The 14,875-nt window shown below is 39.7% G+C and overlaps 2 protein-coding genes across 4 annotated transcripts in view; one reads left to right on the plus strand and one right to left on the minus strand.

The window, feature by feature from the left end:
- pkn3 (protein kinase N3) overlaps window positions 1-797 on the minus strand; it is a 57,483-nt gene extending 56,686 nt beyond the window's left edge. For all 3 annotated transcript variants that reach the window (XM_028602457.1, XM_028602456.1, XM_028602455.1), the window contains exon 1: window positions 511-797. Coding sequence is in view for 2 of the 3 variants with exons in the window: in XM_028602456.1 (XP_028458257.1) it covers window positions 511-561 (51 nt within the window). In the remaining variant the exon portion in view is untranslated. The remainder of the gene's footprint in view (window positions 1-510) is intronic.
- Window positions 798-3,367: 2,570 nt separating this feature from the next.
- Window positions 3,368-14,816, plus strand: LOC114571467 (protein SET). Its single transcript, XM_028602414.1, has 8 exons — window positions 3,368-3,614; window positions 8,414-8,471; window positions 8,571-8,713; window positions 9,094-9,197; window positions 9,280-9,393; window positions 9,628-9,798; window positions 13,549-13,686; window positions 13,842-14,816. Exons 1-8 carry the CDS (start codon window positions 3,545-3,547, stop codon window positions 13,860-13,862), a joined length of 819 nt encoding a protein of 272 aa, XP_028458215.1. The 5' UTR covers window positions 3,368-3,544; the 3' UTR covers window positions 13,863-14,816.
- The last annotated feature ends 59 nt before the right edge of the window (window positions 14,817-14,875 follow it).

Genomic DNA, 14,875 nt, shown 5'->3' on the forward strand with positions numbered 1-14,875 from the left:
TTATTTTAATAAAGCTAGGCTAAAACTCTCTTGGCAATTCATCTTCTTTCACCAAGACGAACAATAACAAAATGTCACAGTGTTAGCTAACCTTCCTACTGAAATAAACTATTTTATGTAACTTAATAGATACTGGGTGTCTGCTCGAATAAGGTAACAAACTAACTATGCCGATTCTGGAAGAAGGTTACAGCCATGTCGAGGAGGTAGCTAGTCTTACCGTATTTTCTGTTCTTAAATATGAGTCGTTAAAATAGTTAGCTACATCCATACATTAAAAACTCTGAGGTAGCCTATTTGTGTGACAACCACAAAGACAGGAACTTGGAGGAGAGGCAAACAAGACAAACAGGAACATCCAGTGCGCCTGTATGGCAAAGTAGCAACTGTTTTTAACCTAACTTTAAACTGAACGTCGGGTAATATTATTGGCGTAATGTTGGCACCTAATGTTCCCATGATAACTAAACTTCATTTGACGAATAAGACAACCTGTGGCATTACATTTACCTGTAGTGTTAAACCCGACATGGTGGCTGTCAGTTTGTCTGTGCTGGACATTCACACAGCGTCAAAGTCCAGCTGCCAACGCTCTTCTTCGGGCCAGAAAGTAGCCTAAGTGAAACAGCTTCAGAAAGAGTTGCACTAGCTTAGGTAAACTGAAAGCGGAATCTGAAATTTATCGACTGCTGAGGCTGTTCAAAGGCGCTCCATTGAGGGTGTACTTATGTCCATAATGGAAACAATTGGAGTCAAAGGTTTCAATTGGGTTAAACTGGAGCTCGACGCAAAACTGACGTCAGTAGATGGCGGCTGGATTGGACGCTGCAAGAACCAATCAAATTCGATCATTCAATGCACCTGCCGAGGTGATGCGTTCACGTGTATAGTATATGATCTCCTCTCACTCATTACCTTTAGTAATGAAGCCAAACACAATCTTTAGATAAAAGGAAATATGCACTGTGTTGTTGTTATTGACTTAACATTAATTAAGTTTATAATAAACTGGACAAAGAAACTACTCTAAGAGTCATAATAGCATATCCGTTTTAAGACAATTGTTGCTGTAGCTTAGTTCCCCCATCCTGCTCACCTCATGTGCTCTTGAGCAAGGACCTGACATCTGACATCTCTCCATACATAAGGCATGTGTATAGGACGTTTGTGTGTGTGTGTGTGTGTGTGTGTGTGTGTGTGTGTGTGTGTGTGTGTGTGTGTGTGTGTGTGTGTGTTTATTAATAAATCTTAATTTTATAATAATTAATCTCATTCTTCATTCATGAAAGGCTGAAAGGGGGGTTTAAAAAAGCATTGTGGCACTAGAAACTGAAAAAGTTGGCCCCTCAGTAATGGACGTGACCACACAAAGTAACAAATTCAGCTTAGATCAACAAAGGTTAAATAGAGTAGGGATAAAGGTAAACTGCACAACCACACTTTTTTAGCATCAGCATATTGATTGGCGATTTTAGACCCTTTTTAGAGGGGCTCAAGCCCCCCCTAAATTTCATCTCAGCCTCCCTAAAAAATAAATTTTGTTTAAAAAAAAAATTATTTTAGTGCTTCAAGTGAGAGTTTGTGAACTTGTCGGTTAGTGACAGAGGACAAATAATTACAGGTTCAAAGGGCTTTAATATCCTCCCTTTTTCATGTGCAGCATTAAGTCCAACCAAAGCCATGTTGTTAGCATATTTAAGGAGATTAACATTGCTGCTGTCTACAGTTATGTCATAATATAAATTGAAAATTATGACAACACGGCATTGTGGTGCTCCAGTATTTAAAACAAGCTCGTCTGAGTAGACCCCATTCATTAAAACTCTCTGAGGGCGATCAGTTAAAAAATATCTAATGCAGTGAATGAGCCCACCATTCACATTCATCATAAAAAGTCTTTCTAAAGAAGTGTCAATTTGCATACTATTCAAAGAAGAAATAAAATTAATAAAAAGAACAAGAGCAAAGGATCTTGGTTGTTGCAGGTGTTTAGCTATTTGATTCACAAGAGTAACAGTTGCAGCCTGTGTGCCCCTGTGTGACCTATAAGCAATGGTCGACTGTGCTCATAGCACTTGATTTTAAGCTCCATATTGATATAAGACTATGCTAGTAGCATCTCTGTAATCGTTTTAGGGAACTATACCAGCTGTTTACAATATGTATTAACTGAAAAGCTGGCACATTTGGGTTGAGACAAACTACAATATCTAGTTACAAACTACAATGAGTAATAACAACGGTGTCCCCCGACCACTTAAATTAAACCACTTATTAAATCAAAAGTAAACAAAATAATTTTCCACTAGCCTACTCATCTCAGCATTTTTGGGTCCGCCGTTCATCACCCACTGACACTCCCTCTCATATTAATATTCATATTTCTCAAGCCTCTGGCAGGGGAAGGGGAGTTGCAGCCATTTTCAACTCATGCCTATTAATGAATCCTAAACTAAATTATAACTCGTTTGAAAGCCTTGTTCTTAATTTTTTTTACATCCAATTTGAAAGACATTACAGCCACCGCGCTCCAGGTCCGTAGCCTATTCTGAATTTTTATCTGAATTCTCTGAGTTTTTATCAAGTTAAGTCCTTAATTCAGACAAAGTAATTATTGTAGGTGATTTTAATATTCATTGACAACGCGTTCATCTCACAACTAGATTCAATTGGTTTCAGTCAGAGTGTACATCCATATGTATATCAACATGGTGGCCCAATCCAGACTATGGTGCGCACTAAATCTATTATGTCTATGGTGCGCACGTTACTCAGGTTGCGTCAGTTGATTGATAGACTCACTCATATAGATATATGACTGCATGCGGCAAGGACATGTAGGTAGTGTAGGCTACATCTCAGAGAGCTATATTGAGGAATTCGGTTTTGGTGCGCTTTAGCGCCATCTAAAGGCTCCCAAAATGCTGCTGCACGCTCGTGAAACACACCGGGTATGTAACTCCATTCGGAAATCTGTCTGTTCAGTGTTTACTTAGGCTAATTTATCCAGATACGTAATTTTGAAAACATCATATTTATTGTTAAAAGTATGAACTCTTTATAAATTCGGCATATAATTAAAGCATATGTTGCTGTTTTTTTAAGTGTAACACCGCTCGCTCCTGCTGATAACATTACACAGCACATGGAAGTCATATATCACTTTAAATTTGCTAGAGATCTTTCAAATAGTTAAAGTAAAAAAAAGTAAACCATTTCGTTTACTGTGTAGAGAAAGACAACCAAAGTGAACTAACGCGTTGCGTCCCTTGACTTGAACACCGACTGTGAACGTTCACAGCCTGTAGCTTTTTGGTGCAGTGCCGCACTCCAGTCAGCTGGTGGCAGAAGAGCACCATACATGTGTTTACCGACCGAGTGCTACAGAGATAAACAAGCGTGCGAAGCTGCTGCGTTCATTCCTCTTATCGTGGGCTTCAAGCACGCACTCTACTAAGGTGGAACTAACTTTTATCCTCCAGAGAAGAGTTATAAAAGACCCGGAATATACATCTGGCAAAAAGTGTCACGGCAAACGATAACCATGTCGGCCTCATCGGCGAAAGTCAATAGAAAGGATAATTCAAATCACGACGGAGCGGACGAGACCTCTGGTAAGGAATGGCGGTTATCCTGTAACGTAGCCTACAACGCCATTTTCATTTGTTTTTCCTCATTTTGTTATTTTCAGTGTAGCGTCAGTTTGTTGTGTAGTATCGAATAAGAAAGCTTAATTTAACTTTTCCTGCACACGTTGTGGCAACATGTTGTGCAGGACTGTGCAGTAATGTAGCATGGTAGCACAGGCTAACTATTTAGCCAGCGTGAGAGGTTAGCTAGCCATTAACGTTAGCTCATAGTTAACATGAAGGAGGCCGGTATTTGCATTGAAAAAGCTGCATTTAGTGTGATGTGCAGTTATTGTTAATGCAGACAATTGTAGAGGTTTTGTTGTAGGGAGGTAACGTTATTGATTAAATCGCATGCTGCTGTGCTTTTCTTCATAACGTTACACCTTTGCGACTGGAGTTTCTTTAACGATTGTTTGTCCACACTATTAGCAAGTGCAACATTTACCGGATGTTATTCCGTTTTCCATCGGTCAAGTAAGGCTGAACACTGATAGCGTTGACGTTAGCTGTTTAACATAACCATGCTTGCGAGCTTGGCTTTTGTGTGCTAATTGGTAGTTTAGCAAATTGTAAACAAGCGTATCTTATTATTTTAGATAGCTATAATGTCCATTTGAGGAGGCATTATAAATGCTGATATTTGTTATGCGCAAAGAGGCTTTCGTAACATCAGTGTGAAGCATTTTGCATCGAGACATAGCTGAGCCCCTCATTCAAACCAGGCCGCCTTTAGCAGCAACAGGAAGCTCTAGAGGCAAAGGGTCTGTCTGCTATGCATCCACCACACACATACACCAACCGAACACCACGGCTGGCGTCCTGCGTTATATTTAACACACTGAGAAATGACTGAGAATCGAGTTGGTTGCTATACTTAAATCAACAAAATAATTTTAAAACTATGTAAAGATGTATTGTGCGTGAGACCAGTGAAATATAAATACTGGAGGTTCACATCGTTACGCGGCTCCCCCCTGTGGTAGTTTATAGCCACGACGTCCCGGTTCCAGGATTGGGTGCAGGAAATTCCACCGGATGCATGTATTTTCTGCTTTCTTTGTGTTGGAATTTTAAACTCTTGTGGATTTATGAGGACTATGGTTAACTGCTCCTCAGATCTCTGCATGATAAATTGAGACAGCTAGCTGAGTTCGAATCTGAGTTCTCTCGCACGACTAAAACAACTTTTTAATGTCAAGTTCCTCCCATGGCTATTTTGCAGCGGCTCCGTGCGGAGCTTAGCACCGCCCAAGACGATTCTGAGCTCAGGCTGGAAACCTGTACGTTTATCTATCCTGCTTCCGTTACAAATCTGCAGGAACCAATCACAAACTGGCTTATCCACCTGTCGCGCTATTGGCGGGTTTAACACGATGGAGAAGCGACCAAGCAGCTTTTTGTTTACATTCAACAAGCCGGTCACTGAAGCGCAGCAACCCGTTGCTGTCGCTGCTACGTCACACGGATAGTTGGTCTGATTGGTTGAAGCACTAACCAATTGCGTATATAGTAGTGCTGGGCGGTATGACCAAAAAGTTTTATCAGTTTTTTTAAGATTATGGTGGTTTCACAATATTTTTTCTTTTGCTTGACTGGGCCTTTTATATAGGTTTATAATGGCCTATTCTACTGTCAGGAGTACATGGAATATCACAAAAACATTTACAAAATAAACAAATTGAATGAATACACATACAAACAACTTTAACATTTTTTCTCTTTCAAAACAAGATGGTTGTAAGATAGTTGTATAAACGCTACCTTGGCCACAGGTAGGGTTAGGTTGTTGTAGAAACGCGGGCGACTGAACGTAGCTCCGCTGTCAGCCTCCTTTGCTGTTTGAATAATGTTAGCAGGTTGGCGGACGTATTTCAGCGAGGCAAGACCTCTTAAATCCAGTGTTTTAATCATTGCTCATGCTTGAAGTGATGTGTTTTTAACGTTAGCACGGCCGAGTAACGTTAGCACAACCAAGTAATGTTAGCGCAACGGGCAACAATAGTGTCTAAATTATGTCTGATTTTTTTAGAAACAAAAAACTTTGGAACAACAGACGGCGCCTCTCTTGCGCATATGTTGTTCTAGTGTATCTCCGGTCTTCCTTCGTCTAACTTTCTTCTCTGTTCTTGAATGTGCAGTAGCGACTGGAGCCTCTCTCAGCTTAACAGATTGTTAAGCTACCTGGCTAGCTAGCAGCTATAATGTTACCCAACATGCCATCCGGCAGTGTAAAATTGTTAGTGTTAGAAATTGTTTAAGTCACAAATTGTTGTGTGCTATGGTGTTTTACAACTAACTCTCTTTAACAGGTTAAAGAGCGTTAGTTGTGGGTTATTAATTCTTGTGTTACAAAGTTACTACCATGAGTGAGAAGGATACGCAGTTAACAGGGCTCCCGTTCTCAATTCACTCGCAGATTACTTTGGCCGTAGCGCTCTCTGCAGCAATGCACCGGTATTACGGTATATGAAAAATTCATAACATATGGGAAATTAATACCAGTATAAACCGGTATATTGCCCAGCACTAGTACAGAGTCATTTGAACTATGCCCGTTGATCACACCTCTTGTGCAGTAGGAAATACAGAGCAGGCTCCCCAGACTAATGTTGATGATGTCTGGTGATAGCCAGACTAGTGGCAACCACCACTGCAGCCTAAACGCACTACCCCCATTCAAAATGAATAGCAGTGTTTCCCATAGGTTGAGTATTTACTTGCAGTGGTAATGGCTGGGTTGAGTAATAATGGGTTCAGTTATAAACTAGTCAAAGGAAGGTGAAAACAATGACTACATCAGATACTTTAGAAAGAAAAAACTATTTACATATTGAACAAATTAGACTAAAGATGATACAGATGAAAATATTGCGACACTGCGGCATTTGACACAATTTCAGGGTATATAGATATTACAGTGATAGATATTCAGTTCTGCTGCTTTCAGTATTATGCTAAAATACAAAAAAAAATCTTGTTTTTAAACGAATGACAAAAAAGTGTAGCCTGTACTATGATCTATACAGAAAGTTGTTATGTTAAATGTTATCATAATATCAACACTAGGGCTGTCAAAATTGCTCAAAAATGATGTTTGAATATTCCCTATAAAAAAACACAGAATATTCGAACATCTGGTTGCGCATGCATCCAGGGTGGCGCACGACATCGTGACGTCAAAATGATGTAATATCCGGACGGCGCATCCGATTTATGGTGCTCGAGCCGAGGTCGCGCACGGCTCTTTTTTTTTTTTTTTTTTCAAAGCGGGAGCCTGAATGGGAGCGGAGCCTGAATGAGTTAGCCGACAATCGGATGTCAGGACTCTCAGAGTGACTGCAAGTCTCTCTGATAAACTTAACGGGTTAAGATGAGCTCTTTTATGGTGAATGAAAGGTTCGATCCGACGAAGTAGGTCATTGAATCAAATCGAAGCATTGACGGCAATGCTGCTGCCAGTTCTGCTGTTGTTTACCTTTTTTCTTCTAGTCCGTAGAAAGGGCAACGTCGGTAGCATTTGCTCATTAGCGCCACCGCTGTTCAGGAGAAGACTGCAGCTAGTGTCGCGAGCACCAGCGCAGGTATAAATAGTCACGGCGATCTCATGATGTCACATTTGTATGCGCCAGCTGGGCTGTGTCCAGTATGTAACGGCTTTCAGGCGCGCTAGCAAAGCAGACAGCTTTTTAATTTGAATATTAATTTTTACCTTCGAAATTAGTTTTTTAAAAACTATTCGAATATATATTCAAATTTAGAATATTCGTTGACAGCCCTAATCAACACTGTTCCCTCCTAACTCCGGTTAAATCATACAAGACTAGGGCTATCTAAAGTGAATTCTCGATCATTGTTCGTTTTTTGAAGTGTATTAATCGGTGATTTGGGGATCCTAAACACGCTGTTCTGTACTACATACATGTCCTGTGGCACTCATTTAGATCTCATCTGAGCAGTATTCTGTCATTCAAACACCTCTGAGTTGTAGTTTAAAACTTTTACAGACAATTTAATAAAATGTAAGGGTCCACAGATACAGTTAATTGATACAGGCACGGAGAACTTAAGAGGTGGTTAGCTAGCTAGCTAGCCTGCCGCGGAGAGGGCTAACAACCAGACTCTGATAAATGACGTTCGGGGAGCTTTCACAGAAGTGTGGCAGCGTTGTTTCTACAGTTTTATTAATCCCACTGCAGCATGCTACTACTAACGTAACGATAGCCTCATAACATAAACAGGCAGCTGCATCAATTCATGAAACATGTACAAGTGAGGCTCACTAAATTGAGTTTTTCTGAAAATAGTTTGAGTGGAGTGTATTTTAGCTTTGTGTGAAGCAAGAATATGAATAGTTCCTGCAACAGAGCAGATGACCATAAGGTTACAACTCCTCGTCAATGACGTAAGGATGTCAGAGATACAAGTGTCTTGCTAAAGGTGAACCCCTTACCATAGTGACAATTTGTCTGTGGCTTCAATTGCATTTTCAGTTTGTTTCTGAATCTGGCATCATGTGTATGTCAATATGACTCCTCATCCTGGCTGTCCAAATATAAACCTTGAGTGGTTTATTTAAGCGGAAAGGCCTCTCAGCTATGGCGCTACAATCAAATGAAACTACTCTGATTTCATGTCTAGAACAATACAACATGTCATGGGAATGTGTAGGCCTAGATGTCTAGTTGCATATTGATTATCATTTAATAACTTGCATGATGGCATGTACATTTTATTTGTATTTATTGTACCCCTTTTATTAAGTTTAAAAATGTTCCTTTCAGAAAAAGAGCAACAGGAAGCAATTGAACACATCGACGAAGTACAGAATGAAATTGACAGGTGAGTTTGACGAAAACCCATCTTTCTTTTTAATGAAAGATGGGTGCATTTAGAACATGTTCTTAGTGACATGCGTTTGACTTTTTTTTTTCTCCCCAGACTGAACGAACAGGCAAGTGAAGAAATTTTAAAAGTAGAGCAGAAGTACAACAAATTACGCCAGCCCTTCTTTCAGAAGCGATCAGAACTCATAGCCAAAATTCCCAACTTCTGGGTCACAACATTCGTCAACCATCCACAAGGTAATTTATTATATTTGTTGCCATTCTTTTATTTGTATGTGTATGGGCTGTCAGTGGAAAAAAATAATTCGCCAATTAATCACACGTTTTTTGTTTTTATCTAAAAGAGGGGTCTTTGTCATGTTTTAAACATGCTCCTGTTGTTTCATATGTAAGACAGCAATAACGTTTTAAATTTGACAGCCATAATGTGTATATATTGTGACCAACTATAAGAGCGTTCTTTGCTTGTAACAGAAATTATCATTAGTGAAGTAAGCAGCCATTGTCTAAATTTATTACACTATGCTTTTAAATGTTATGTATTGTACATTAGCTCACATAAGTGTCTGATCAGCAGCTAATGGTGTCTGTGCATGGTCTACGTGTCTGACCTGTAGTTTCAGCTCTTTTGGGAGAGGAGGACGAGGAAGCACTTCATTACTTGTCAAGGGTTGAGGTCACGGAGTTCGAGGATATCAAGTCTGGATACAGAATAGATTTTGTGAGTTGTCAGGTTCATTTGGTTTTGTACATTCGAAATTGCATGCATGACACACTGATACAATGTGTTTTCTTTTCTGTAGTATTTTGACGAGAATCCGTACTTTGAGAACAAAGCCCTTTCCAAAGAGTTTAATGTAAATGAAAGTGGAGATCCTGTTTCCAAATCAACTGAAATCAAATGGAAAGCTGGAAAGGTTGGTTTGCATTTTACTTTGGCTTCTATGTGGTCTTATGTGACTCTTAAAATGTAGAAAAACATAATTAAATAAACTAAATTATGTTTCACCATAGTGCTATACATCCCACTGCACTATTTATCCTTCAACCTTTCTCTAGTCCTCCCAATGTTGGGCTTACGGTACGTTTTAAGTTTTTTTGCACATGTAATTATAACCTTCAATCTCGACCAAACACATTTTCCATCTCAGGACCTGACAAAGCGTATAGGCCAGTCGCCAAACAAAGCTGGGAAGAAACGGCAGCATGAAGAGCCAGAGAGCTTCTTCACCTGGTTTACTGACCACTCGGATGCAGGAGCTGATGAGCTGGGAGAAGTGATCAAGGATGACATCTGGCCTAATCCGCTGCAGTACTATTTGGTAGGCTTTGCTCTTCACCTAGTCTTCTAATCTTATACCCTTTTCACCCTAATTATTTTTTTTAACGTGGGAAAACTTTTTGTAATAGTTTTAAATGAGAGTGAAGCATTTTATAGTTGCTTTTGCATAGCTGAGTGTGTCAAGTTTTTATTTTTATTTTTTTTTGTAGGAGTTTAATAAACTTCAACTCAGGGCGGAAAAAGACGTCATTTAACTTCACAGCAAAATGAATCACAGCCTCACTTTTTGCAACCTGCAAATGTGCTTTGTCTGATCATGGTCTAACGCGTCCATTTCAGATCTGATCACCCCCATAAAACATGAACTTTCTAGAAAACAAACACAACATGCGCCTTTCCCCTGCTACTGAAATTAATTGTCCCAAATGAGCCCGTTAGTTTGCACTGCAGCTTCTGGGTGCATATATAGCACCTGAATCCACTTGATAAAAATGCTACCAAACTCATACATTTCCAAAATTTTGAACATATAGCCCCATTGAACCATATCAGCATTCGGCATCAAGAGAAATGGCTGCTAAAAGCAGAAATGAAAATCACTCACCTTTCGGCGAAATTCGCTGTTTTGAAACCAAAATAGCTGACCTACGTGAATCGTGTAGATTCGATGAGAAAATGTTTTTGGGGGGGGGGTTGTAAGTTCTCGGGCCTGGTGCCTGGTCCGATTTCTGGCGTATGACTATTTTAGAAAAATAAATTTAAAAAGTCCACATGGGATTTGTTTTGATGTGCTGGATTTAACGATACTGTCTGGATTTAACCAATCATCGAACTTCCACCAACCAGTGAAACAAGTTCCACCAGCCAGTGAAACAAGTTCTAGCCAATCAGATGCAAAGTACGGCGGGTCTTTGCCGAAATGTCAGAGTGCGGTGCCTCTGTGGTAACGCGGCTAAAAAAAAATGGAGGCAAAGTTTATCAAACTTGGAGCATGTAGATAAGGCGGCTTTAATTGAGAAAGTAGTTAAAAACAAATGCCGCTGGGTAGGGCTGGGCGATATGGACCAAAAGTCATATCCCGATATATTTTGGTTGAATATCGATATACGATATATATCCCGATATTTTTTCGCAAAGTGAGAGCAACTGTTCAAAGTCAAAGCCAAATATGACATGTCACATGTAGTTTCATAAAAACCGATTATTTCAGTGAACAGTTGCAAAATCAAATGAATAAATAATAAACAGGTTTCTTCACCTGGTTCAATGCTCAGCTGTTCAAATAACAATAAAATGTGAACATAAATACTGTATAACAACAGGAGTACTTTTTTTTTTTTAAATCAAAGCTCCGTAAGGTTTGTTTTAGTTTTTTTAGTAATTGTTAAATTTTTCTTCTACACATTTTCAGCGCTTATTTCGACGTCCTATATTTTCTGATATAGGGCTGGGCGATATAGAGAAAATCAGATATCATGATATTCCTGACCAAATACCTCGATATTGATATTGCGGCGATATATTCTAGAGTTGACAGTTGGTGCTCTCGCAAAATATCTTCACACTTAGATTTTAGATAAATAATCATTAATAATAGAACAGCTAGAACAGGCTGGTAAGTTCAGTAAAGTACATCACTTCACTGTAATGCAGCCTGTATAACCAGGAAAAGACACTTACGTCATAACACGATATTACGATATCCAAAATCTAAGACGATATCTAGTCTCATATCACGATATCGATATAATATCGATATATCGCCCAGCTCTAGCGCTGGGCATGAATAGAGGACAAGAGGAAAAGGGTGGAGACGGGAAGCTGTTTAGCACTTGGTGCCTCAAATTGAGGGAGCCAGTTGAAGGAAGATACTGTACGGCAGCAGCGGTAAGAAAGTGCTTGCTAGTCATTAGATGCTAGTCACAAAGCTTCGGTCCGTGCACTCTGTAATATGAGTACGTTACCGGCAACGACCGCTACCGCTGCGACTGTTCCTTTACTGACCGACCGTGATACAAACCGTATGTGTGTGCACGTTCATAGTGGAACGTGATTTGTAAAAGCTATCTGAAGCCCAAACTACCTTGACAAAGCTGTCTGTTTGGAATCAGCATGGCCGTTATATAAACATAATGGCCTTGTCCCAGAGTTTAGACCTCTAGCTATATGAAAAGATAAACAAAGCAATGTTTTTAATAAATGTAAATAAAGCAGCTAATGTGCACAAACATGGACAAAATCATCAATGTACTAATTTTTTGATGATGACCTGGCCAAAGTAGTAAAGTTTAGTTTTCATTGTGATGAATGATTCATTGTAGGATTATATTATTGCAATATGTAAATACACATTGACTCTTTATTTAACATGTCGTTGGAAGAAGTAAAAATTGATCCAAAACTTTTTAGTTTTTAAAAATTATGACTTTTATTATTGTGTAATGTCAGAAGGACTTCATTAGTTACATCAAATTTGAACGGGGAATTTTAATTTCAAAATATCAATTTGGCTGGCATCGCAATTTGGCCAAATTCCAATTAACATAAAAATGACTTTTGCAAAGTTTTGAGGAATTCCATTGAGATGGGGTGCCACCTAACACATGAACTTTGGCGAAATTTCAAAAAATGTGCAATTTTTAGTCTAATTGCCAAAAGGTTGACCTGGAAATGTTGAGTACAGTGAACTTTTATACAGTAACATGTTCTATAGGGTTATCAAAGTAAAAGTGGTTTGTTTGCCTTTTGGGCAACTTGGGCATTTCTCAGAATTCAACTTTCAAGATTCTCCATTCATTTGTCCTATAGACAAAATGAATGGAGGTCAATGGGACGTGTTCACGTGGCCTTACCCTGAATTTTGTGCAGCAGTGATGGATGTCAGACACACACATAAAGTTTAATTGACTTTATTGTTAAACACAAAGGGCGATACTGAACAAACCCTCTCTAGTGGCTAACTCACTGGCAACTAACAGGGCCTAATGGTAAGAGCTGACACTAACTAAACTTCAAACTTAATTGTTCAGTCTGTCAGGAATTGGAACCTGAACTCTGAACCTAGCCAGTTAGTCCTCCCCGATATGTCTCGCCACCCAAGAGTAACCGTCCTATTCAGGTATTGGCTTGCGTTTGCAGCGGCAAAGGTTTGACTGTTGGTTGCGGTCATGTTCAACTGCCTGCAGCACATTCTACAGGTGCTGCTCCTTCCTTGCCACTGCGACGAAGTCGGATGTGAGCTTGACGCCACGCTCGGCACAGTCATTGACCACGTTCATTGCACGTACATCGACCTCACTTTTTTTTGAACGCAGCATTGCTCCACATCGAGAGACATTTTGGATCACTGTGCAGCTGGTGCATCCCAAACCAGCAATCCTTATTGGCGAGGTCAGCCAAGCTGGTGGTTGGCAAGAGGGTGGGGAACTTTGGCTTGCCAAAGCCAGTGCCAAAGCGCTGCTCAGGGATGTGCATGGGGAGATCAGCGGGCTTGTGCTCCAATATCACTCTGGCAAGTGCACGCTTGTCATCATAAGGCAGTATATGCTGCCCGTATCAGTTCCGGAAGAATTGCAACCTCGGTACCGTCATTACCAACGTACTACAGAAAAACAAGTACGTCACGTTTTAAGAATGTTGGTACCGAAGTATCGGTTCTTGTGACAATCCATCCTCCAGAAGAATTTCGGATTACACAGCAGACATATGCGTTTCTTGTAAATCCCCACTCTTTTAACGCTGAAATATTAAGGCATTTAAGCCAGGTGGTTAATGTCTGATTGTTCCCAAGGTCCCTGACATGGAGGACGAGGAAGGTGACGGCGATGATGATGAGGACGATGAAGAGGAGGGTCTGGAAGATATTGACGAGGGGGAGGAAGAGGAAGGTGAAGATGATGATGAGGATGGTGATGGAGAAGATGGAGAGGTAAGGATACTGTAGATATGAATAATTGGTTACTGGAGTGTTGAGCCAGTAATTGTTATCAATTACTGCAGAAGTTCCTAAACGTGTTTAATAGTAACTCTCAAATGAAAAGTGCAATGAATCCACCAATGTAATGCTTTTTCTTTTTCTTTCAGGATGACTGTGAGGATGATTAAACCTTTCAACCCACACATTTTCCCAGTCCTCCCTCTGTGATCATCCTACAACCCACGGGAGCAATATTTTTGTTTTTGGGGCAGGGTGGTGTTTGTAAAAAACGAAACAAAAAAAATATTTTTTCCTGTGTCATCAGCCTGTCCGTCCTCTTCTTCTGCAGCCACAGCCTGTCCATAATCCTAATGCCATGTCTTAAGACCAGTTTCATACACAGCAGGTCTACATTGGGTGTGGTGGGGTGGGGGTGTCAGTGGCTCTCCTGAAGTCTCACCTGTAGTCTCACCTGTTATTGTTTCTCTACATCTCTCAAGACATGCGAAAGAATATAAGAAAAAAAAAAATTTTTGCATTCTGCACACCATCTTACGTAGATTTGAAATACGTACCATAGAAATTTAAAATATGACAGTTTCTGTTGAAGTTGTGAGTTAAATAAAAAATAAGCCATGGTGCAGTGATAACTTAATCATAGCATCCTTAGCCACATATATAATATATGCGGTGGTGGGGGGGTACTAAGGCTTATTAGAAGTTGCATTTTCCTTTTGTAACTTATTGTACTAATGGAACTGATTGAAAGCACCAGCTTGTTCCTTTCAACCGTTGTAAATGTTTTTTGGATATACATGTATCTTGGTATGACAGTTGTTTATTGTACACAGTTTAATGGGGAGGTGTGGTGGGGCTTTGACACCAAATCTGGACTTCTGTTAAATACATTTTCATTATCTTGTATTTCAGACACCCACAAGGTTTGAAATTTTTTTATAGAAACAACCTAAAAATCTAATTTTGATCTTGACCTAACACTTTTGAGATGGGAGATGAAAAAAGATTTCTGTAGAGTCCTCTGTTGGAGTCTGGAGCAATTCTCCTGTTCACTGGAAACCTGTTCACATTAAATTAAGTGTACCAGTTGCTTTGTTACAATAAATAAAATAAATGTAAACCTGTTTGGAGTAGTTTGATTACATTTGGGCATTTCAGCTTTGTTTTTCACGTACTTGAGGTC

This window comes from Perca flavescens, chromosome 16 (assembly GCF_004354835.1).
Source record: "Perca flavescens isolate YP-PL-M2 chromosome 16, PFLA_1.0, whole genome shotgun sequence".
In the NCBI taxonomy this organism is placed as follows: domain Eukaryota; kingdom Metazoa; phylum Chordata; class Actinopteri; order Perciformes; family Percidae; genus Perca; species Perca flavescens.

Coding starts and splice junctions, on each gene's coding strand:
- LOC114571467 (XM_028602414.1), top strand. CDS start 3,545: ATGTCGGCCTCATCGGCGAAAGTCAATAGAAAGGATAATTCAAATCAC. Junction 9,799..13,548: donor ATCCGCTGCAGTACTATTTG/GTAGGCTTTGCT, acceptor ATTGTTCCCAAG/GTCCCTGACATGGAGGACGA. Junction 13,687..13,841: donor GTGATGGAGAAGATGGAGAG/GTAAGGATACTG, acceptor TTTTTCTTTCAG/GATGACTGTGAGGATGATTA.